Source organism: Diceros bicornis, chromosome 1 (assembly GCF_020826845.1).
Source record: "Diceros bicornis minor isolate mBicDic1 chromosome 1, mDicBic1.mat.cur, whole genome shotgun sequence".
Lineage (NCBI taxonomy): Eukaryota > Metazoa > Chordata > Mammalia > Perissodactyla > Rhinocerotidae > Diceros > Diceros bicornis.
The window spans coordinates 15,110,648-15,133,298 of record NC_080740.1 but is presented as its reverse complement, the minus strand read 5'-3'; the positions used below and the strand labels follow the sequence as shown (position 1 = coordinate 15,133,298).

The 22,651-nt window shown below is 35.8% G+C and overlaps 1 protein-coding gene across 4 annotated transcripts in view; it reads left to right on the top strand.

Annotated features, from left to right (window-relative positions):
* Positions 1 to 12,119: 12,119 nt before the first annotated feature.
* TMEM161B (transmembrane protein 161B) overlaps positions 12,120 to 22,651 on the top strand; it is a 70,498-nt gene continuing 59,966 nt past the window's right edge. For 2 of the 4 annotated variants that reach the window (XM_058527316.1, XM_058527433.1), the window contains exons 1-2: positions 12,127 to 12,200; positions 19,718 to 19,863. In XM_058527316.1, the coding sequence (XP_058383299.1) occupies positions 19,813 to 19,863 (51 nt within the window). In that variant the 5' untranslated portion in view covers positions 12,127 to 12,200; positions 19,718 to 19,812. Of the gene's footprint in view, positions 12,201 to 19,717; positions 19,864 to 22,651 lie in introns of all 4 variants that reach the window. The other 2 variants (XM_058527498.1, XM_058527372.1) reach the window with 1 other exon arrangement.

Here is a 22,651-nt window from a genome sequence, read left to right as displayed (position 1 = left end):
CTCATGAGAAACCCAGGGCCAGAATACCTAACTAAGCCACTCCTGGATTCCGGACCCTCAGAAACTGTGAGACAAATATTTTTTAGTTTTAAGCTGTTAAGTCTTGAGATAGTTTGTTATACAGCAATAGATAACTAATACAAGTTCACACGTTGCTTCATACGTATTTTGAGTAAGCCTCTTTTAATCTAGTTTTCTCCATCTTCTCTCTCTCTCCCCTGCAACATATTTGTTGATTTGTCTCATGATTTTCCATAGACCGGATTTTCCTGATTGCATAGCCATGTTGTTTAACATGTTCCCTAAATTTCCTAGTATCAGGTTCAATTTTTGGGGCAAGATTTTTAAACAGGTGATGGCATGTTTTTCCACTAAGAGGCATAAAGTTTCCTTGTTTGTTATGTTAGCAGCTGTTGATGTACAATGAATAAATCTATTTACTCATTAGTAATCTCAAAATAGCAATTTTCTAATTCTATCATTCCTTCTTGATTTATTAATATATGCATGTAGAGAAACTTCCCCTCATTTACTATTTGGTTACCTGTGGTAGAGCTCATATAGGAAAGGAAGGACAAATGCTTGATTAGTTCATTTCTTTATAAACTTGTTTTTGAAATAATGAATTTATTCCATAGCATCCTCTCAGAAGCTTGTTGCTAGTTTTACTATCATTATGAACTCATAGATTTAAGGACATTTGATAATTTGATATGTTCTAATCCACTGCCTTTGATATGTTCCAACCTGTGCTCAGGTTGATTTCAGAATTTCTAGGAACTTGCATATCCTTATTGATACTCAGATTATCCCATCTTTGGCCAGTCGGATGTTTTCCAGTTGCCTCCTGAGTCCATTTGGCATGATCCTAGCAGCCTATGATAGGTTCCTTGCTATCTTACACAATAAAAGGTTACAGGCTCATCTTGTACATTTCCTATGCCTAACTGAAATCAACTACTACTCTAAGGGCTTATGGTGTCCTTTGAACAGAGGCTTTTAATGTTTTTGAATATATAATTCTTTTTTTCTGCATAGAGTTTGCATTTCCCTACCATAAGGTCATAAAGATATCTCGCTATCTTGTCTTCTGAAGGTTTATGATAGGAAAACCTATCATATTTCAATCTTTAATTCATCTGGAACTGATTTTTCTGTATGTGTTAAGTAGGAAGACCAATTTCACTTCCTCCCATATGGATGTCCAGCACCATTTATTGAAATGCTCTTGCTTTTCCTGCTGGCCTGCAATGCCATCTCTGACTGAAATCAAGATTCTCTATAAGAGTGCATCTATTTCCAGGGTTGTATTCTAGTATAAATCATTTTTTTTCCATCCCTGAGACAATACCACACTATTCTAATTACTAAAGCTTTAACAGATTTATTGAGATATAATTCACACACCATACAATTCGCCCCTGAGAGTATATGATGAGATGGTTCTTAACTTATTCAGATATCTGCAACCATCACCAGTCAATTTTAGAACATTTTCATCACCTTAGAAAAAGACCCCATATCCTTGGGTTTCACTAATGCCCCCATCGTCCTAAACCTCACCATCCCCAAGCAATCACTAATCGACTCTCTCTATAGATTTCCTATTGTGGACATTTTGTATGAATAGAAACATATAATAAGTGGTCTTTTGGGACTCACTTCTTTCACTTAGCATAATGTTTTCAAGGTTCATCCATGTTATAGCAGGTACCAGTACTTCATTCCTTCTTACAGCCAAATAATACTCCACTGTATACATATACATTTTGTTTATTCTTTGATCAGCTGATGGACATTTGTGTTGTTTCCACTTTTTGGCTATTACGAACACATAATTAATATAATTTTATAATAATTCTTGCTATTAGACAAGTCAATTCTCTCCATCTTAAATCTTCTGCTTCTCAAGTATCTTGAAATTCTTGACCATTTGCTCTTTCATATAGACATCAGAATTAGCTTGTCAAGTTTCTGGAAAAACTCATTTGGGATTTTTATTGCAGTTGCTTTCACTGTGTAGGTGACAACTGCCATCTTAACTCTAGAGTCTCTTAATAGTTGAACATGGTGTATTTTTCTTTTTATTAGATATTCTTTAATGTCTTTCAACAACGTTTTGTGATTCTTTTCTCCTAAAAGTCTTCTATAGTTTTAAACTTATTTCTATGTAATTCATATTCCTAAAGCCATCTATAGATTCAATGCAATCCCTATCAAAGTTCCAACAACATTTTTCACAGAAATAGAACAAAGAATCCTAAAATTTATTTGGAACAACAAAAGACCCCGAATAAGTAAAGGAATCCTGAGAAAAAAGAACAAAGCTGGAGGTATCACACTCCCTGATTTCAAAATATACTACAAAGCTATAGTAACCAAAACAGCATGGTACTGGCACAAAAACAGACACACAGATCAATGGAATAGAATCGAAAGCCCAGAAATAAACCCACACATCTATGGACAGCTAATCTTTGACAAAGGAGCCAAGAACATACAATGGAGAAAAGAAAGTCTCTTCAACAAATGGTGTTGGGAAAACTGGATAGCCACATGCGAAAAAACGAAAGCAGACCCTTACCTTACACCATACACAAAAATTAACTCAAAATGGATTAAAGACTTGAATGTAAGACCTGAAACTATGCAACTTCTAGAAGAAAACATAGGCAGTACGCTCTTCGACATCGGTCTTAGCAACATATTTTCAAGCACCATGTCTGACCGGGCAAGAGAAACAATAGAAAAAATAAACAAATGGGACTACATCAAACTAAAAAGCTTCTGCACAGCAAAGGAAACCATCAACAAAAAGAAAAGACAACCTAACAATTGGGAGAAGATATTTGCAAACCATACATCTGATAAGGGCTTAATCTCCAAAATATACAAAGAACTGATGCATCTCAACAACAAAAAAACTACCAACCCAATTAAAAAATGGGCAAAAGACCTGAACAGACATTTCTCCAAAGAAGATATACAGATGGCCAACAGACAAATGAAAAGATGTCCAAAATCATTAACTATCAGGGAAATGCAAATCAAAACTACAATGAGATATCACCTCACGCCCGTCAGAATGGCTAGAATTAACAAGACAGGAAACAACATGTGTTGGAGAGGATGTGGAGAGAAGGGAACTCTCATACACTGCTGGTGGGAGTGCAAACTGGTGCAGGCACTATGGAAAACAGTATGGAGATTCCTCAAAAAATCAAGGATAGAACTACCATATCATCCAGCTATTCCACTGCTGGGTATTTATCCAAAGAACTTGAAAACATCAATGCGTAAAGATACATGCACCCCTGTGTTCATTGCAGCGTTATTCACAATAGCCAAGACTTGGAAGCAACCTAAGTGCCCATCAAGGGACGAATGGATAAAGAAGATGTGGTATATATACACAATGGAATACTACTCAGCCATAAGAAACGATGAAATCCAGTCATTTGTGACAACATGGATGGACATTGAGGGTATTATGCAAAGTGAAATAAGTCAGAGGGAGAAGGTCAAATACTGTATGATTTCTTTCATTAAGTAGTAGATAACAACAACAATAAACAAACACATAGAGACAGAGATTGGATTGGTGGTTACCAGAGGGGAAGGGGGGAGGGAGGAGGGCGAAAGGGATAATTCAGCACATGTGTGTGGTGATGGGTTGTAATTAGTATATGGGTGGTGAACATGTTGTAATCTATGCAGAAATAGAAGTATAGTGATGTACACCTGAAATTTGTACAATGTTATAAACCAATGTTACTGCAATAAACAAAAAACAAACAAACAAAAAACAATATGGTAAATCGTATCTTAAAAAAATCATTTTCTCTTTTTTATTTAAATTGAGGTAAAATTGGTTTATAACATAAATTTTCAGGTGTACATCATATTTCGATTTCTGTATAGACTACATCGTGTTCACTATCAAAAGTCTAGTTGCCATTTACATTATTCTGATGTGCCCCTTTACCCCTTTCGCCCTCCCTTAATTAAAAACATCATTTTCTAACAGTTCATTTCTGCTGGAGAGATGCAACTCACTTTTGTATATTGTTATTATATCCAGAATCCTTTCAAAGCTCTTATTTTAACAATTTATCTGTAAATTATGTTTATTCATTTCTAATCTTTATATCTATTGTTTTTATTGCCTTACAATGCTGGCTGGGGTCTCCTGATTCTAATGGACTGCCTCAAAAATTTCATCTTTAGATATGTTTGTTGTAGGTTTTATTGACTTAAGGAAGTTCTGCACAATTCTAATTTGGCAAAAAGGTTTTATTCATGTCTATGTTAATATTTTCAGAAGTTTTTTTTTTGGTATCTATTCAGATAACCATACGGTTTTTCTCCTTTAATCTTTTTACATGTTAAAATACATTTCTCGATTAAATTCAACCTGATCATATTTATTATCGCTTTTATACATTTGCTGAGTTCTGTTTGCTATTTTATTTAGGACTTTTGCCTTTATCTTCACGAATATGATTGGACTTTCTCTTACTGTCCTTATTAAGTTGCAGTGGCGAGGTTACAGAAGCCTAATAAAATGAATAGAAGAGTGTCTTTTCTCTTCTATACTCTGAAATGGTTTGTGTAAGATTGAAATGATTTGTTCTTGAAATGTGTGGCAAAACTGAGCAACATGTTTTCTCTTTGGAAAATTTCTATTGACTTAATTACACAGCAATCAGACTACTCATATTTTCTATTTCTTCTTGAATGACTTTTGAAAAGTTACATTTTTCTAAAAACTGCCTACTTCATTTATATTTTTCCATTTAATATAATACAATTGTTCATGGTATCTCAATCTCTACAGCATTTGTAACAACTTCATTTTCATTTCTAATATTCATTGTTTCTGCTTTCTTTCTTGAGAAATCTTGTCAAAGATTTGTCAATGTTATTATTAAAAGATACAACTTTTGACTTTGTTGCCCCTCTGTATTAAAAATTTGCTTTTCATTCCATTCATTTCATTAATTTTATTTCCATTATACTTTTCCCAATTCTTGAGGTTTAGGACAGATTATTAGCTCCTTAATTTTCAGTCTTCTTTAAGTATTTAAAGTGTTCAATTTCCTTGTAAGTACAGTCATGCATCACTTAACAACAGGCATACATTCTGAGAAATGTGTCTTTAGGCGATTTTGTCATTGTCAGAACATCACAGCATGTACGTACACAAATCTAGACGGTATAGCCAACTACACACCTAAGCTACATGGTACTAATCTTATGTGCACCATCATATGTGTTGTCTGTTGTTGACTGAAATGTTATGTGGCACATGACTGTACTGTTTTAGCTACATTTTATAGATGTTGATACATAGTATTTTTGTCATTGTTCATTTCTGAAAACATATTTTCTATTTTTCATTGAGAATCCTTATTTGTTTTTTTTTTTCAGTATATATTTTTACCTTAATTAAATATATCTCCTATTTTGGTAGTATGAGTGGGGGGAAGTTTTCCTCTTCCAAATAACCAATACTTCATTCCTTTTTTTAATACCTTTAAATAATAAATATATAGGTACTTTAGAAATGATTTTATTTTATGTGCAAATAATGGACAGATGCTCTAACAATAAATTCTATTTTTCAAAAACAATTAGGGGCTTTTTAAAAGAAAACCACACAACAAATCTTAAAAGGTACTGGGATTCCTCTGCTGCTAAATCCTTGCTAAGCTGGAAAAATAAAGCTGGTTTTATCAGGAATCTCAAAATAGAACTGAGTATTTACCACAGTGGAAATTACAGAACATAGTGCCATTTCAGGAACAGAAATTAAGCTCTCACCTCCAGCATCCAAAGTGCCTCTCAGAACAGTTAAACCAGGTCAAACAGTCCAAGATAATGATGCTTCAATATATGAGGCCATTATGTGAGAATCCTTATGTGAATCTGACCCATCTTACATGGAAATGGGTTTCTTATTTTCCAAATATATGAGGTTTTCTAGATTTCTGTTATTAATTTCTAACTTAATTATACTGTGATTAGAAAATGTGATGTAAATGATACCAATCCTTTGAGATTTTAAGACTTTTAATAGTTAAATTTTGTAAATGGTTTATTTACAATAATTATTACTTAAAATATTTTTTATTTCTATTTTTAGTAATAACGAACTAGGTAATTTAGACTAGTCCTTCTTCTGAGAACAACTAGAAAAGTTGGGCAAAATATAAAACAAACATCTGAAGGCATTAGAGAGCTAATGAGGCAATGGAAAATCCAGAAGAAAAACCAGAGTTGTTGAACCCAGCATTTATGATAGCTTTTCCTCTCGGGTATTTGCTGATTCCTGAGAAGATGGCTGAGAAGCTGAACAGAGCTTCTGACTAACTAATGGAGTTAAAATGACAAAAATTGGAATGAGGCCTGCTCTGGTAAATTCTACAGGCTTCAAGTTGAGACCTTACATGGTATGAACTAGAAGTAGACCTGCTCAGATTCCAATCATCTCGATCACTGTCTAGATTAAGGTGATTTTAGATTACCAGTGCCCAAAGCCCCTGCCAGGAGACATAAATTCTTTCTGCAGAAAACATCATCATTTTAGACCTCAAACTCTAATTTCTTCATATACTAGTTCTGACACTCAATCAAAAATAACATAACATAAAATAACATAAATCAACAAAATTTTATAAATAAAAATAACATAAGTAATATAAAATAAAAAATAACAGAAAAGTAAATAAGACAATATGATAAACAGCAACCACAGCAAAGAAGTTTCAGGCAATAGCAGACCTCACAGCTACCAGACACAGGTTTTAAAACAATTATGCTTAATATTTTGAGAAAATAAAAGATCAGATTGAGAGACATAACTAGATAGATAACTGGAAACTAAAACAGAACCGAACAGAAATGCTTGAACTGACAATCAAAAAGATAATAAACTGCAACAAATGCTCCAACAGATATGTTTAACAGAGGATTAGAGACTATTAAAAAGAAAACAGTGAGCTGAAAGAAAGGTAACAATTATCCAGAATGAACCATGGAGAGACAAATGAACAGAAACATAAGGGATAAAATGAATGATCTAACATACATTTAAGTGGAGTACCAAATAGAAAGGAGAAGGGAGAGAGTGGGGCAGAAGCAATATCTGATGAGATAAGAGCTGAGAATTTTCCAAAACAGAATAAGGACATCAGATCCTAGATTTAAGAAGCATTACAAATGTCAAAGAGAAAACAAACAAACAATAACAACAAAAACAAAGAAAACAACATTTAGTCACATCATAACAAAACTACTTCAAATTTAAGACAAACATCTTAAAGGCAGCCAGAGGAAAAAAGAATTAAAGGGGTAAAAATAAAACTGACGTTATTTCTCAAAAAAATTATGGAAGCCAGAAGCAATGGAATGTATCTTCAAAACAATAAAACAGTTGTTAATTCAGTAAAAATGTTCTTTGAAAATTAAGGTGAAATAAATAGTTTCAGGACACAAAAACTGAATTCGTCAGCAGCAGACATTTACAAAAGGAAATACTAAAGCATGTTCTTCAGAAAGAAGAAATATGAGCCCAGATACAAGCTCAGAAACTCAAGGAGTCATGAAGCACAAGAGACAAAGTAAATATCTGAGTAAAATATAAATGCACATTAATTTCATAAAAATAATAATGTCTTGAGGAATTTAAGAAATATATATATTAAGTACACACACCGTATACAACATGGGTGGGGTGGTAAACGAGGTTGATGTGTTCTCAGGTCTTGACATTGTCCAGGAAGAAGTACAATACAAGTTATCAAAATATAGCTGTCAAGCTTATGAGGTGAGAGAAATAAAATAATTGAAAATACTCTAAAAGAAGGCAAAAATCAACATAGAAGAGATGGGATAAATAAAGAGCAAATAATAAGACAGTAGATTTAAATCCAAGTATATTAGTAAATGTGTTACATGTAAGCAGACCAAACACTCTAATTAAAAAATTATCAGACTTAAGTTTTAAAAATATATTATTTCACATCACTCCTCAGGCAAAGTGCTTTCTCCATGGCACTTAGAATAAAATCCAAACCCTTTCCTGGCTTTCAATGCCAACATAACTTAGCCCTTTCCTACCCCCAAACTTATACTTTTCTCTTATCACTATGCTCCAACCAAGCAGGCCTTCTTTTGCTTCCTAAAATACCCCAAGTTAGCTCATGTCTTAGAGTTTTGTGTTATTGTCCCCTCTGCAAGTAACGGTTTCCCCAATTTTTGTAAAGCTGGATTCTCCTGTCCAACAGCAGCTTAAATGGCACCTCCTTAGAAGATTTCCTTAGTCACCTAATCTAAAATAATCATCTATTTTAATTTCCTGCCTAGCACTATTACTATCTTATATTTTTCTTGTTTATTTATATACGGTCTATTACCACTAAAACGTAAATTCCCTGATAGTAGGGACAATGTCTGCTCTATTTACCACTCTTTCCCCAAGTCTAGAACACAGTAGATACTCAATAAATATTTAATGAATGAATAAAGCCAATTTAGGTTTTAAACAGATAGGTACTTTTTTTATGGCTTTGCGTTTATTGCTCTTGGTGGTGGCTGTTTTGACTTTCCTGACACTAAAAGGTATCAAATGATCAAGATCCCATTTATATGCGTTAGTGATCCTTGAAAATGTACATTGTAAATCTGTGTAAAATTTGCAGGAGTTATTCCACCAATTAATCAGATATGTGGTGTAGTCCTAGATATAACTATGGTAACATGTAAATAAAGGAAATATGCAGAAGAAGGATACTGAATTACTAAAGGTTTGCAATATACTTCTGAAGAACCTGTTTGTTCGTTTGTTTTTCCCAAATCAGAAAGATGAGAGTAATATAGATGGATGTTACAAACCATAATTTTGAAAATAAAAAAACTCCTTTCATCCATTCTTAAGTAAAAGAAAATAAACTTTTTAAAAATTACCCCCTTACAGAAAGTTTTCGCATGGTAATTCCAGGAATGGTGATTGATATACTTTTGGTTACTTCCTTTTTTACTTTGTTCTATGCTTAGGATATTTTTCTTGTCAAAGCAATCATACTGGTCACAATTTTGTATCCAGCTCTTTTAACTTAGAAAATAAACATTTTCTATTAGAAAGACTAGTCTGATGACTTTTAGAAAATAGATAATATTCCACTAAGTATATGTGATAGAATTTGATCAATCTCCAATTGCTAAAGATTGTTCCTAATTTTTTACCATTATAAGTATTGCTACAACTAATATTTTTGTCCATAAAGCATTTTAAGGGCAATTTAACTGAAGTGATTTTGTCCACAACGTTCATTTATTTAAACGGCATTTCTTATGGGGGAAAGAGCGGGCAACATAAAAAGAAGGTTTCAGCTCTCCAGGTGTTTATGTATAATTGAGAAAATAGGGGCAGGCCAGGTGGCGCAAGCGGGAGCCCGGGGTTTGACAGTTCGGATCCCGGGTGCACACTGACGCACTGCTTGGCAAGCCATGCTGTGGTGGCGTCCCGTATAAAGTGGAGGAAGATGAGCACGGATGTTAGCCCAGGGCCAGTCTTTCTCAGCAAAAAAAGAGGAGTATTGGCAGATGTTAGCATAGGGCTGATCTCCTCACAAAAAAAAAAAAAAAAAGAAAAGAATATACATTGGGGGGGAAATTACAAAGACATTGTATAATAAAGCATATAATAATCATATTTATTAAAGGTAAGAAAAAGTAGTGGGAATTTCTTAGAGGAGCTAATCAGGAAAACATTTTACAATCTCTATGAGGCTGGACTTTGAAAAAGTGGTAAGTCTTAATGGGTGAAAATGTTCCAGGTCGCTGTGGGTGTTGAAGGAGGAGGTAACTTTTTGCTAGCGTTCTTAAGCACTTGAGAACAGTCTCACTTAGGATATTGCATCTCATCACAAAGCCCTAATAGTAAGCAACCAAGACTTTCATCAAAGATTGGACTCCTAACTCCCTTGCCAAACTTACCAAATTTCTTTTTAATCATCATCCGTATCTTTTTTCCCCTTTCATAATACTCCCCTTTCTCTATACCTATGTCAAAGACTCTCATCTATTTTAAGTAATGGAAATGGGTAAACCCCTCTACTTCAAGGCATGTAACCGATACAAAACATTATTCTGCGGGATAAAAAAGACTGAGATGCTGCCTTAAAACATTTTTGTATGTACTTTAATCTTTAAAAGAACATCACTTATAACAGATTTTTCACACTGTTAATAGAAATAGGGACACTAAAGGGTATTAACAAAGAGTTATTTATCAACTTGCCATATACCAAATAAGAAACATCGAAGCCCATGATCTATTAAAAATAATAAGCAGGTAACAAAATACTGACTACAATTTCCTTTTGTGGTTTTACTCCGGCAGGAATGGATTCCACCCTGATAATAACTTCAGTCTTACTGTCACATAGGAGATGCTTTGTGAACCTCAAAGAGGCTGCCAGGTTTAGGATGGATGTAAGAACTACAGTGTCAGAAATGAAAGAGTAAGACTTCACAGGATGTGTTGTCACTGACAGACAGATAGCCACTTTCCTTCTCCACCTATTCTTCCTCAAGGACCAAAACTGCTTCCCACAGGTACACCAGCAGACGACTCCAGTCCCTCTGTACCACACTTAGCATCTGCGGATGCCCTGGGGCTTGTTTATTTACAACCTTGTCCCTATACAGCAGAAGTGGCACCCTCAGGGAAGTTCTGGATTCATCCTCAGCAAGATGTTTCACAAACTATTTCCCAGCTCCATCCCTCCGTTAGCTGTTTTCAGTGTCAGTACTCCTTAGGGTTCCCATAACTTCTCCGTCATGCTATTCATCCCCTCCCCCCAACCCGCCCCCAATTTAAAGTAAATCAACTCATACGTTCAGTTTCTAGCCCCCTTTCTAACATAATGCAACTTCCCTGTGCATGCTTCTTTTGGGTGGCTCAGAACTCTGACTCCCAGGGTTTTTCACCATGCGTAGCATGGATGTCATGCTCTCCAGGTACTTTAACAAGGACGATGAAACTTAACATCTACAGCCACCTCTGCCTGCCCAACCTTCTTAACTTCTTCCGAAGCTTCCTAATTTCCCTTCCCAATTCCAGTTTTATGGTAACACTAGATACCATGGCAAAAAGAGATCCCATAGATGAAACTGCAGATACAGTGACGACTTAAGCAAGGATTCCCAAGTTGTGAGCCAAATTTTTGGGTTAAAGTTACTCTGTATATCCACTTCAAGCTTGTCTCCAGTACTATAACTTATTATAGCCAAATAAACAGAGTTGACGGGTACAGATTTTGGGAAAAAACAACAACCCCAAATTAAGACTTATAGGGGAGTTTCACTTTTTTCCAGCTGATGATATATATTTTTTAAACTAAAAGGAATTCGTCCGTTTTGGAACGTATTAAATAGGCAGAATTCTCTTTCTGGTTTCTCTGCTCTTGGTAGATGTCCTCTGGCTTCAGCTGGCATCTGTGAACAGCGAAGAAACTTCTCACGATCAAATTCCATTGCCCTGAGGAAGGGAAGGGCTGGAGGACCCACTAAAGCAGGAAGCAGAGACGACAGCAGGACAGGTCTGTGGAGATCCTTAAAGTCCCCAAGAAGGGACAGCCAGGAAAACGAGAAGGTAACAAGAGAAAGGGCGTGGCTGAGCTGAGGCAATTACTGTGTTGTCTCAGCACGAGCCCGGCTAACTGTGGTTTTCTCCCTTACTAAATCCGCTGCGTGTGGGGTTGTCTCCCACCCCATTCACCAACCTGCACCTCCACCACCTCCCGGGGCGCCGACGCGCTCCGGCCCAGACCACCCACCTACCTCAAGATCCTCGCAGGCGCGACAAAGGCGCGCAGCCCGCCCACCTACCTGTGCTGCGCCTGCGCCTCCCCGGCGCGCTCTCAAGGTCAGCACCGCCCCCAGACTCTAACCTAGACCCACGGAAGCCGCAATCGAAGACGCCCTGCGTATCCTCACCTCTGCGTGGCGTGGGGTCGCCGGCGTTCAGGAGGGGGCGGGACTTCCTGTCCCGCGCGGGCAGAACTTCCGGCAGAGCCGGAAGATCTTCTCCTTCGCGGTGTCCAGAGGTTCCCGGCAGCGGGGTGGGGAGGGGAGGTCCGGGAAGGTCCCGGCGACTCCAGGCGTGTGGTTCACGACCTGTCCTTGGCGCCATGGTGAGTCCTCCTGTGAGGGCTGGAGTAACAACACTAGGGAGGAAGGGGCCGGGAGGCCAGTCCTGTGAAGGGAGCCGGTCGGGTGCCCAGCTGAGGATGGAGCGGGCGGGAGCAATGAGGTGAGCCGCAGGGCAGGACCCACCACCTGCCCCAGAGAGAAGGAGCGCCTGGGCCCCTGAGGAAGCAGCATCTGTTCTGCCCAACCGCGAGATCTGTACGGGAGTACGGAGTAGGTAGCCGGAATGTTCGTGGCCCATTCACTGTGTACGGCCCGTGGCTCCAGGTGGTCGCGGAGTTGACCTTGCCCGGTTGAGCCTCTCCTCCCCGCCCTGCTTAGTTACAAGGCAGTGGCCAAGAATTTCGGATCTTAGAGGCCCTGTAGCCTTTCCACGTGGACACAACGGATCCTCTTCTTGTGAAAGATAACACCTGTCACTTACTTAAACGGCAAAGCCAGCTTGTCTTTCATATTCAGCCCTTTTGGAATTGGAAAGGGTGTCAGATTAAAAAGTCTGGACTTAGTAAGGAGAGGCTTTATTCGAAAGGAGTATTGCGAGGGCATGGGGAAAGGGACTGTTTCACTAGGGAGACTGTAATAGGGAGATGTTAAGGAGGAGTTGTATGCTGTTTCAAACTGAAGGTGCGCCAAGGTTCAGGGACTTGGAGAAGAGGATCTTAACCAGAATTGGGGTACAAATGTTTTGTTCTGATTGATCTGTGGGGACCATCATTTCAACTAATCGTTTATGAAGCAAAGAATGAATTTTCAGGCTCTATGTCTGGCCTTGTCATAGGTAAACAAGGGGAGCATCCATGAGGCTTACCTAAGTCCAATGGGGACTGGCGGTTCCTTGCAGTAAGCAGTTTCCAGAACACACAAGGGTGGGCATGGCGGGATTTCTTAACTTTTGTGTTTTCCAAGATCACAGGGGTCCTGTAAAGTTCAACATTGTAAGTTGCTTGACTATAAAAGATTTCAAATCCTTATCTGAAGGGGATTCTGTCTTGGAATTTAGCTTCAGTTTGCCGTGCTTTTTCAGGACCAAATGTTGACATCGTTCAGCTATCGTGTATGATTGAGTTATGAATGACTTTTAGAAACTTAACTGCATGTGAAACAGAAGAACTTCAAAATAATGTGGTTCCTCGTGCACTCTGTCAGTTAACCGAGGACTCTTTTGAGCACTGTGTGTGTGTGTTTTTAAACCTCAGTGAATAATACAGGTTGTATTCATTAAGAGGTTTTCTTTTTTTCTTCTCCATTTGTATCAGTGAAATTAGGCAAAGATAGGGAACAGTAGAAGAAGAAGAAACCAAAGATAATAATTAGCCTAACCTCCGCCCACCCTCTAATTTTACAGAAGGAAGAATCTAAGGTCTAGAAATAAGCAGTGATTTACCTAAGGTAACAATAGTTTCGCATAGTAGAGTAAAAGTCAGATCTCCACTTCTTAAATTTAAGCTCAGTCTTTGAATTCTTCAAAGACTTTGAAAAGTTGAAAAGACTTTCAACTTTGAAAAGTTGAAAATAAGGTGTAATTAATATCCTTAAATTCATGATAGTCACAGAGAAGTTGAATGTGAACTTATTCCCAGTGTTCTGTAATACTAGAAATCCTCTCCCCCGCCTGCTCAAAAGAGGTAGTTTTGTTTTAAGCTAAGGTAAACAAACTCATGCTGTTTCTCAAAATGTCACTTAAGAGAATGTCGCCAGGGGCCAGGTAGTTGACTCTCTCCATTCTGGCATTGCTTATATTTCTGAATTAATTAACTCCACTTTAGATTTCCCAGCTGTGAAATCGACTATGTCTGTACATGCGAGTGTGGTCAATGCTTGGAATCCTTCAAAAGAAAGAGTTTAGCCATTAAATGAAGTGAACAAGGGTTGAATTTATTTAGGATTCAGCTTGCTTGAATTGAGAACTTTTGCACTGCTTACTCCTAATGATATAAAGAAAAGAATGTAATACTTGAACTCAGAAGACCCGGATTCTGCCCATTATTAGTTGTATGAGTTTGGCAAAATCACCCAACTTAGATAAGTTTCTTCCTAGATAAGAGAAGTGGGACTTGGTGGGGATTAAACACCTTCTAACTCTTTTATTTATGATTTTATGACTTCACTCAGGATTTTTTTCAGCATAAGTACATATTTGTGATTAAATAAAGTTAGTCTGATTTCTACTCTTTTTTCTTTGCCGTTTGATTTAAGTTTGATTTCTTTTATCATTCTCCTTTTCATTTTTTTATACATTATGTAGGTAATACTTGGAATGTTTGTCCATATGTTTGTCCAGGTTTTTCACTACTGTCTTAAATACTACTTTGGAGTGGAAAGCAAAGCCTTGGGACACCTTTATTTTATTTTTGGTTTAATCAATATAAATTCATTCTCCTCTCATTCTCTGATACGTTATGTAGATCAAAACTCAATAAATGCCTGTGCGTGTAATAAGTTTCTCCTATTGTGAGCAAATGACAATAGGATTATGTATTCACTCTTATTTTTTTTGCTTTCATGTTGTTTTGAAAATGGATAGTCCGAAGAAAATTTACTAAAGGAATAAAACTATTTGTTCTATTATACTTTTCTTTTTGAAAATTGCAAATCAACTTTAATCAAATAGCTATTGCCACCATTTAGGCTGATTTGTGGGAGAAAAGTAGATTAGAGCTAGCTCCTGGAATTGCAAGTATCTCATGGCTTGTTTTATCTATGTACCATTCTGCGGTAACTTTTGCTACTGGGGTTGAGCTATGGTCTGTTGGAAAAAAATGTTGTAAACGTCTTAGTCAATCAGAGTTAATGAGAAAGTTTTATTTTTAGGGGGCAAAGAAGAGTGTTGGGAAGAGGATGTGGTCAGTGTTATAAGAGAAATACATGTAATGTGCTCAAAGAGTACAGAGGAAAGAAATTAATTCTGACTAGGGGGAGGGGGTCATGTAGTAGGCGACTTCAACTGGGTTTTGAAAAGTGAGTTAGGACACTAGTTCTCAAACTTGAGTTTGTATAGGATTCACTTGTGAGCCTTGCTAAAAATGCTTATCTGGGCTCCATTATTCGGCGGTGGAGTTTCAGAATCTTATTTTTAATGAGTTTTACAGTTAAGTCTGAAACTGGTGATCCTTAAACCACACTTTGAGAGAACTCTAATGCAGACATTAGAGACTTTGATAGAGATATTGGAGGTTTGTTGATGTGGATTACTTTAATTGATTTTTTTTTTTTGATAAGGAAGATTAGCCCTGAGCTAACATCTGTTGCCAATCCTCCTCTTTTTTGCTGAGGAAGATTGGCCCTGGGCTAACATCCATGCCCATCTTCCTCTACTTTATATGTGGGACACCTGCCACAGCGTGGTTTCATAAGCAGTGTGTAGGTCTGTGCCTGGGATCCAAACCTGTGAACCCCAGGCCGCCAAAACAAAGCATGCGAACTTAACCACTACACCACAGAGCCGGACCCTACTTGATTTTTGAATGTTGAATTAGCCTCCTATACCTGAAATAAATCCTACTTGGTTGTGGTTTATAATTATTTTTATACATTGTTGGATTTGATTTGCTAATATTTTGTTTAGGACTTTTGCGTCTGTGTTCATGAGAGATATTGCTCTGTAGTTTTCTTTTTTTGCAATATCTTTGCCTGGTTTAGATATTAGGGTAATGCTGGCCTCATAGAATAAGTTAGGAACTATTCCTCTGCTTCTGTCTTCTGAAAGAGATTATAGAGAATTGGTATAATTTCTTCCTTAAATATTTGGTAGAATTCACCAATGAACCCATCTGGGCCTGGTGCTTTCTGTTTTGGAAGGTTATTAATTATTGATTCAATTTCTTTAATAGATATAGGCCTGTTAAGATTGTCTATTTCTTGTGTTAGTTTTGGCAGATTGTGTCTTTCAAGGAATTGGTCATTTCATCTAGGTTAAAAATTTGTGGGCATAGAGTTGTTTGTTGTGTTTCTTTATTAGCCTTTTAATGTCTGTGGGATCTGTAGTGATGTCTCCTCTTTCATTTCTGATATTAGTAATTTGTGTCCTCTTTTTTTCTTAGTTAGCCTGGCTATAGGCTTATTGATTTTATTGAGCTTTTCAAAGAACCAGCTTTTGGTTTCATTGATTTTCTCTATTGATTTCCTGTTTTCAATTTCATTGGTTTCTGCGCTAATTCTTATTATTTATTTTCTGCTGCTTACTTTGTATTTAACTAGTTTCCTAAGATGTAACCTTAGGTGATTGATTTTAGATCTTCTTGTCTAATACAGTCATATATTGCTTAACAACGGGGATATGTTCTGAGAAATGTATCGTTAGGCCATTTTGTCATTGTGTGAAAATCATAAAGTGTACTTCCACAAACCCAGATGGTATAGCCTACTATACACATAGGCTATATGGTACTAGTCTTATGGGACCACCATCATATATGCAATTTGTCATTGACTGAAACATCGTTATGTAGCACATGACTATATATATATATATATATATATATATATATGCATTGAATGCTACAAATTTCCCTCTAAGCACTGCCTTTGCTGCATCCCATAAATTTTGATAAGTTGAGTTTTTGTTTTCATTTAGTTCAAAATATTTTTAATTTCTCTTGAGATTTTTCTCTTTGACCTATGTGTTATTCAGAAATGAGTTGTTTAATCTCCACATATTTGGGGATTTTCCAGTTATCTTTCTGTTATTGATTTCTTGTTTAATTCCATTATGATCTAAGGTCAGACATTGTATAATTTCTATTTTTTTAAATTTGTTAAGGTGTTTTTATGGCCCAGAATCTGTTCTATCCTGGTTAATGGACATGTGTAGCTTGAAGGATGGATTCTGGTCAGGTTTCGTTAGTTAACCACAACTTGGCAGAGATGTGAGCTTCTTCTCAGTTCTCTGACTTTTTGTCTGGCTTCTCTCCCTCACTACTTCTTTCCTAAAGAGTCTTAGTTCAAATAATAGTAGAGACTTGTTCTCTTGGTTAGCATTTGGTTGATTCAAGGTTGATTTTTTAAGACTGGTTTATACTTTGGGCTTCGGCTCACTTTTCAAAATAATTTAGTTCTTTTGTTTGCTCTGGAATAAAAGCTTAAAGCAAATTTAATTGATTTTAGAAAATCAGAAGATTTTCTGCAGTGTTCACTTATAAGAGAGAATTTATTATTTTCTTACTGTTGTGCCATGTTTTTGCCCATGTTGCTAAGTCAAGAATGAACACAACTTGCCGCAAAGGAACTTTGAAGAAATAAACTTATCTGTAAATTGCCTTCCTACTTCTTCTATACCACTTACCGTTGAGTTACAGTAAAATATAATCTTTAAAGTTCTGGTGAAATGAACATTCTCTTGGTTTTGATTGAAATGATTGTACCTTTTGTTTCACCAAACATTTAAAAGTCATGCTCTCATCTCAAAAGCGTTTGTTCAATCATTCATTCATTTTTATTAAGCACCATCTGTAGGTCAGGTACTGTTCTTGGCAACAGGGATATAACTTTTTATAAAACAGAGAATCTTTCCTTTGTGGAGCTTATGTTTTATTGGGAGAGTCTGATGATAATCAAATAAGACATAATATATGTTAGTCATGGTAAATGCAACAAGGAAAGTTAAAGCAGAATAAGGGATAGAACATGATTGGGGTGGTTATTTTAGATAGGGCATTCAGGGAAGGCCTCAGTGAGGAGATGACATTGGAACAAATATGAATTTATATATATGTTCAGCCTATATGCCTGGTACCTATGAGTACATATTTATCAACTGCACCCTAAAAAATTATTGTAGTGTCAGGCACAAAGCTCATACTGTCTTTAGCTATATAAATCTTTCAATGAAGTTATATGTTATCATTTTTCTAAACAGTGAAGGGAAAATCAATAAAAATGTGTTTTTGAAAACCCCTATATAGTAGGTGATACTATATTTTATTTAATATATTAATTTTTCTGCCACATATTTTTAGTCTTGTAAATTATTACAGTTCTTGAGAGAATAGAACTCATTCACTCAAAATATCCTAATTTTACATGCGTATCTTTTGCTTAAAAAAATAACACAGACTTAGTAATACTCTTGTTAAAGTAAATTAAATATCTTTTGTGTTTTGGCCATAAACAAGATTTAGCTTTTTGATATTGAGACTTAGGATCTTAATGTCTGGTTATAATGTTTTGTTTATTTTTTTAAAATCTTTAGATATTATGAAAACCAATCTACCCATACACAGATATCCTTACAAATGACTTTGAGAAAAGTACAGTAGATGACTTTGAAAGTCTGCTTGAACTAGAACTAGATGACCTTTATAGTTTGACTCAAGGTTCTGTGATTCTGAATATGTGAATTTGTGAATATTGTAAATGTACATTTAGCTGAATATACATCAAGGGGACAAAGGAGTGAACAGTCTGTTTGTGTGGAGTTCAAGAAGAGTTTCAGAAAGGATTGACTGGACTAGGTCTTTAAGTATATGTCAAATGGATAAGAAATTGAATTGTACTTTTCCTCAATAACAATAATAGCTACATTTACTTAGCAGTTAATGTTTATCTGCTCATATTAACTCATTTAAATCCTTATGAAGTAGTGAAATCTTGGGGTTTTTTTTAACCTCCTAATATTTTTTTACCTTCATTTTTTACCTACTTTTTTTTTAACCTCTGTTTTACGAACGTAGAAATGGAGGCACAGTGAGATTAAAGTAACTTGTCCAAAATCATGCAGCTAGAGGTTTGTGGAATTTGACTTTGACCCAGGCTGTTGGCCACCGTACTGTTGTCAGTCTTATTGTTTATCTTTGATCAGTTTCAGATTATGAAGGGATTGAATTTCAAAAACATTTTCCTATAGAAATAATATTATAATTAGTGATTATATTTCTAGGAAATCCTTCCCAACCTAGTTAATACCTAATATTACATCTTATATAGTGTTAGAGAAATTAATTATTACTGTCATGCATAGCACCAATGACTGGCCTTTCTAACTCGGGTGCCAAACACATCTGACACTGCTGCAGTAAGTCACAATAAGGATTCCTTCATATTCTTTCCACCTTAACTGCATCCATTTAAGGCAGACCGTCACACCAAAGTATTAATTTCCCTTAGGCCTGAGGATGGACTTCTAGTAACACTGATGAGGTGAGGAGCAGTTAGAGAACTGGGGATGAGGAGCTGTTGTGAATTGGAATTTCTTATCAGTGTAAGCATTTAGTGTGTCACACTTGTTCCAAGCCTGTCTCACAGTTAGCCCATTTCTTTTCCTGAGGGCTCTAAGGATTGGCTTGCTCCTTTTCCTTTCGCTTGGACTACCTATTGCCTGCAACTAGAACTTGGTTTTCTCCCTGAGTTGCAAAGAAGAGTGTAGTCTTGTGGAGTACCTTGCCTTCCCTTCCGTGCATTCAGCAAACACAGTAAAGATTTTTACTGCTAGGCGATTTTTAAAAGTCATCTCCCCATGTTACTTCCAGCTAACCATTAACTAACTATTTATTTATTTATCATAAAGGTCCTTTAGGGAAGATATAGATGCTCTAGATAATGATGAGCCCTTGCAATAAATTCTTGGAAGTAGAGAGGTTTGGATTGTGAAGAAGAGATGAGATGAAGATACTAAAGGCCATTGGAGAGAGAAAGGAAGACATTTCTCCACCGGTAGGCATTACTTATGAAGAAGGAACTTCAACAAGCTGTTGTGCTCCATATTATAAATATGTGATTATAGATTGCCATCAGTTAATGTTATGAATAAGGCACTATAAGGTTATAACTTTTTCTTTCTTAAATAAGCTTAATACTTTTATCTTTGTGATAAGTAATAGAAGGCTTTTGAAATATTAATCTGAATTGCTTATTTTTTGTATAGTTATCTATGTCTGCCCTTTACACGGTGCTCAGCTGATTTTTGTTATCTTTTACCTGTTGATTGCCACTGTTTGCCCAAATGCAATGATCCACTTAGAACAAGCAATGCCATAGTTTCCTGCTTTCTTTTCCCGAAAGAAAAAGTCATACAGGAAGATTCTGCTGCACCAAAACTTCATTAACTTGAATGTTTAAGTGTTTCTGTCTTTTCAGATTTTGGCCATTGTTATGATGAGTATAAGTAATTAGGAAATGGTTCCAGTTCTTTATGGTTTATGGGCATATGTGTTTAAGTGTAAGTGTTCCATGACTAGAATCACTTGCTTCTGGAAACAGTCTTGCTAAAAAGAGAAGCCATGATGTTTTTTCCTCAAAAGTTTTGCTTGTATTAGTAGTTAAATTTATTAGTAGAATTTACTTCTGTTTAAATTTATGCTTACTGCCTCACCCCTCCCTTTCCTTATTAGATTAATTAACATTAGGACAATGAAGCCTCAGTGTATCATTTATTACTAGACAGCTTAGTTGTTTGAGTAGGTCAGATGTTTCATATTGAATATACCAATCTTTTCCTAATTCAATTTGTAAGACAAAAAAAGGAAGTAGAGAAGAATCTGGATAACTGGAATTAGAATTAATTGCCAACAAAATATGTTTTCTAGTCAGGAGGGACAGATAAGAAAAAAGCTTTGGTAACATTTATTTTAACGCAAGTCATAACTTGGAGACGTTAGTTCATTAAGACTCAAACTATTTTCTAATTTGATTTCAGCTAACATTTATTCAGTGCTTATTCTTGATTTTGATAGAGGGTTTCTCAATCATTCATATCAGAAGTATTTAAGGTCATCATAGTTCTTTCTCTTAATAATCACTAAAAATTTTTCAGATCATAAAGAAAATGAATCATTTAATAAGAGAGAATTGGCCAGATATCTGAGATAAATTTAAAAAAAAAACACAAAACAAAAAACTGTAGCACTATTGGCACTCACAAATCTTCTGAGAGAAATTCTCACAAACCACTAATTGAGGTGAGAATGCTGGGCAGTGGGTTAGGTATATTGCTTTACATTAACTTGAAGCAATGATTTCCTTTCAGGTCTCCTGTAAATGTTAGCTCATTTAATCCTTATGAGGAAGGGATAATTATTTGTTCCCATTAGCAATAACTACATATCACAGGCTTTGATGGTGGTTTAGAAATGGTAAATATGTGAATTCCAGCAATCTATTATGTATTTAATTAAAATATTGCAGTCATCAACAATGAGATCTAAGATTTTGGAGATCATTTGCCAACTCTTGTCATTTTGTAGATAAGGAATGAGTCCCAGAGACGGCTTGTCTAATTGCTATATAGCTAGTTAGTGACAGAACTGCTGCGATCCTAGTGTGTTTAATTATTCAACACATTAAAATATTTGCAATGAATGCATCTTTCTAATAGTTAACATTGGGAGTGCACATTAAATTTTCTTGGCTTTTGTATATGCCTTAAAATTTAGAGTTAAGCTGAAATTTTTATTTTAAATTTGTTTAATGAATCTTGATTAGTACAATACCAAAGTTGTAATTTTTAGTTTGTTTAAAAGATTATTTGTAACACAAATACCTATTACATTAAATAGAGAAGATTATCTTGTAAAAATAAATAAACCTCTTCCTTTGAGATATGTAGAAGGCACAATATATTGTCTTTGATCCTAAAGTGAAAAATTTTCTTCTTTATGCTGAAGTTCAGTGTTTGGCACACAGTAGGAACCTGAATGTAGTGAAGAACAGTGGGCAAATTTATGCTTTATCCTTTTATTTCATATAAAAGGTAAATATTCAACTTGTATTGAAAGCTTGCCATGCTAGGTACTTTCCTGGGAGTGGAGTTGGGGCTGAAGAAATACGATGAATATATAGTTTTAGTGGTGGAGAGACCCTTAAGTTGGTGGTTGAGCATGATAAAGGCTATTTTGGAGTTACGCATATGTTTATGTTTTTTTTTTTTTTAATTTTTTGTTTATTGCAGTAACATTGGTTTATAACATTCTAAAAATTTCAGGTGTACATCATTATACTTCTATTTCTGCATAGATTTTATCATGTTCACCACCAAAATACTAATTACAACCCATCACCACACACATGTACCGAATTATCCCTTTCACCCTCCCCCCTCCCCCCTTCCCCTCTGGCATATGTTTTTTAGCAAGGAACGTTTTATAGAGGAACTGAATGTTGAGGAATGAGTAGGAATTAGTCTGAATAAGATGATTTGTAAGTGTCAAATGTAAATTTATTAGTTTTGACTAATAGCTTCTTTGAATATAGATCTGTAGGGATATTTCGTATAATGTCAGAAAATACAGTAAAGGAAGGGTGGCAGAATTTAGGGATGCTTTCTTCCATTGAACCTTTTGTTACTTATCAGTACTATAATGAAACATTTATGCATGTCTTGGCTAGAGATAAAGTGGCTTGTTAATATCTTTAAAAATATTTCGTTCTTCATCAACATTTTAATGACTGTGCAGTGTTGCTTTATATGAGATATTGCATAATTTATTCAACCTACTGTAACTGG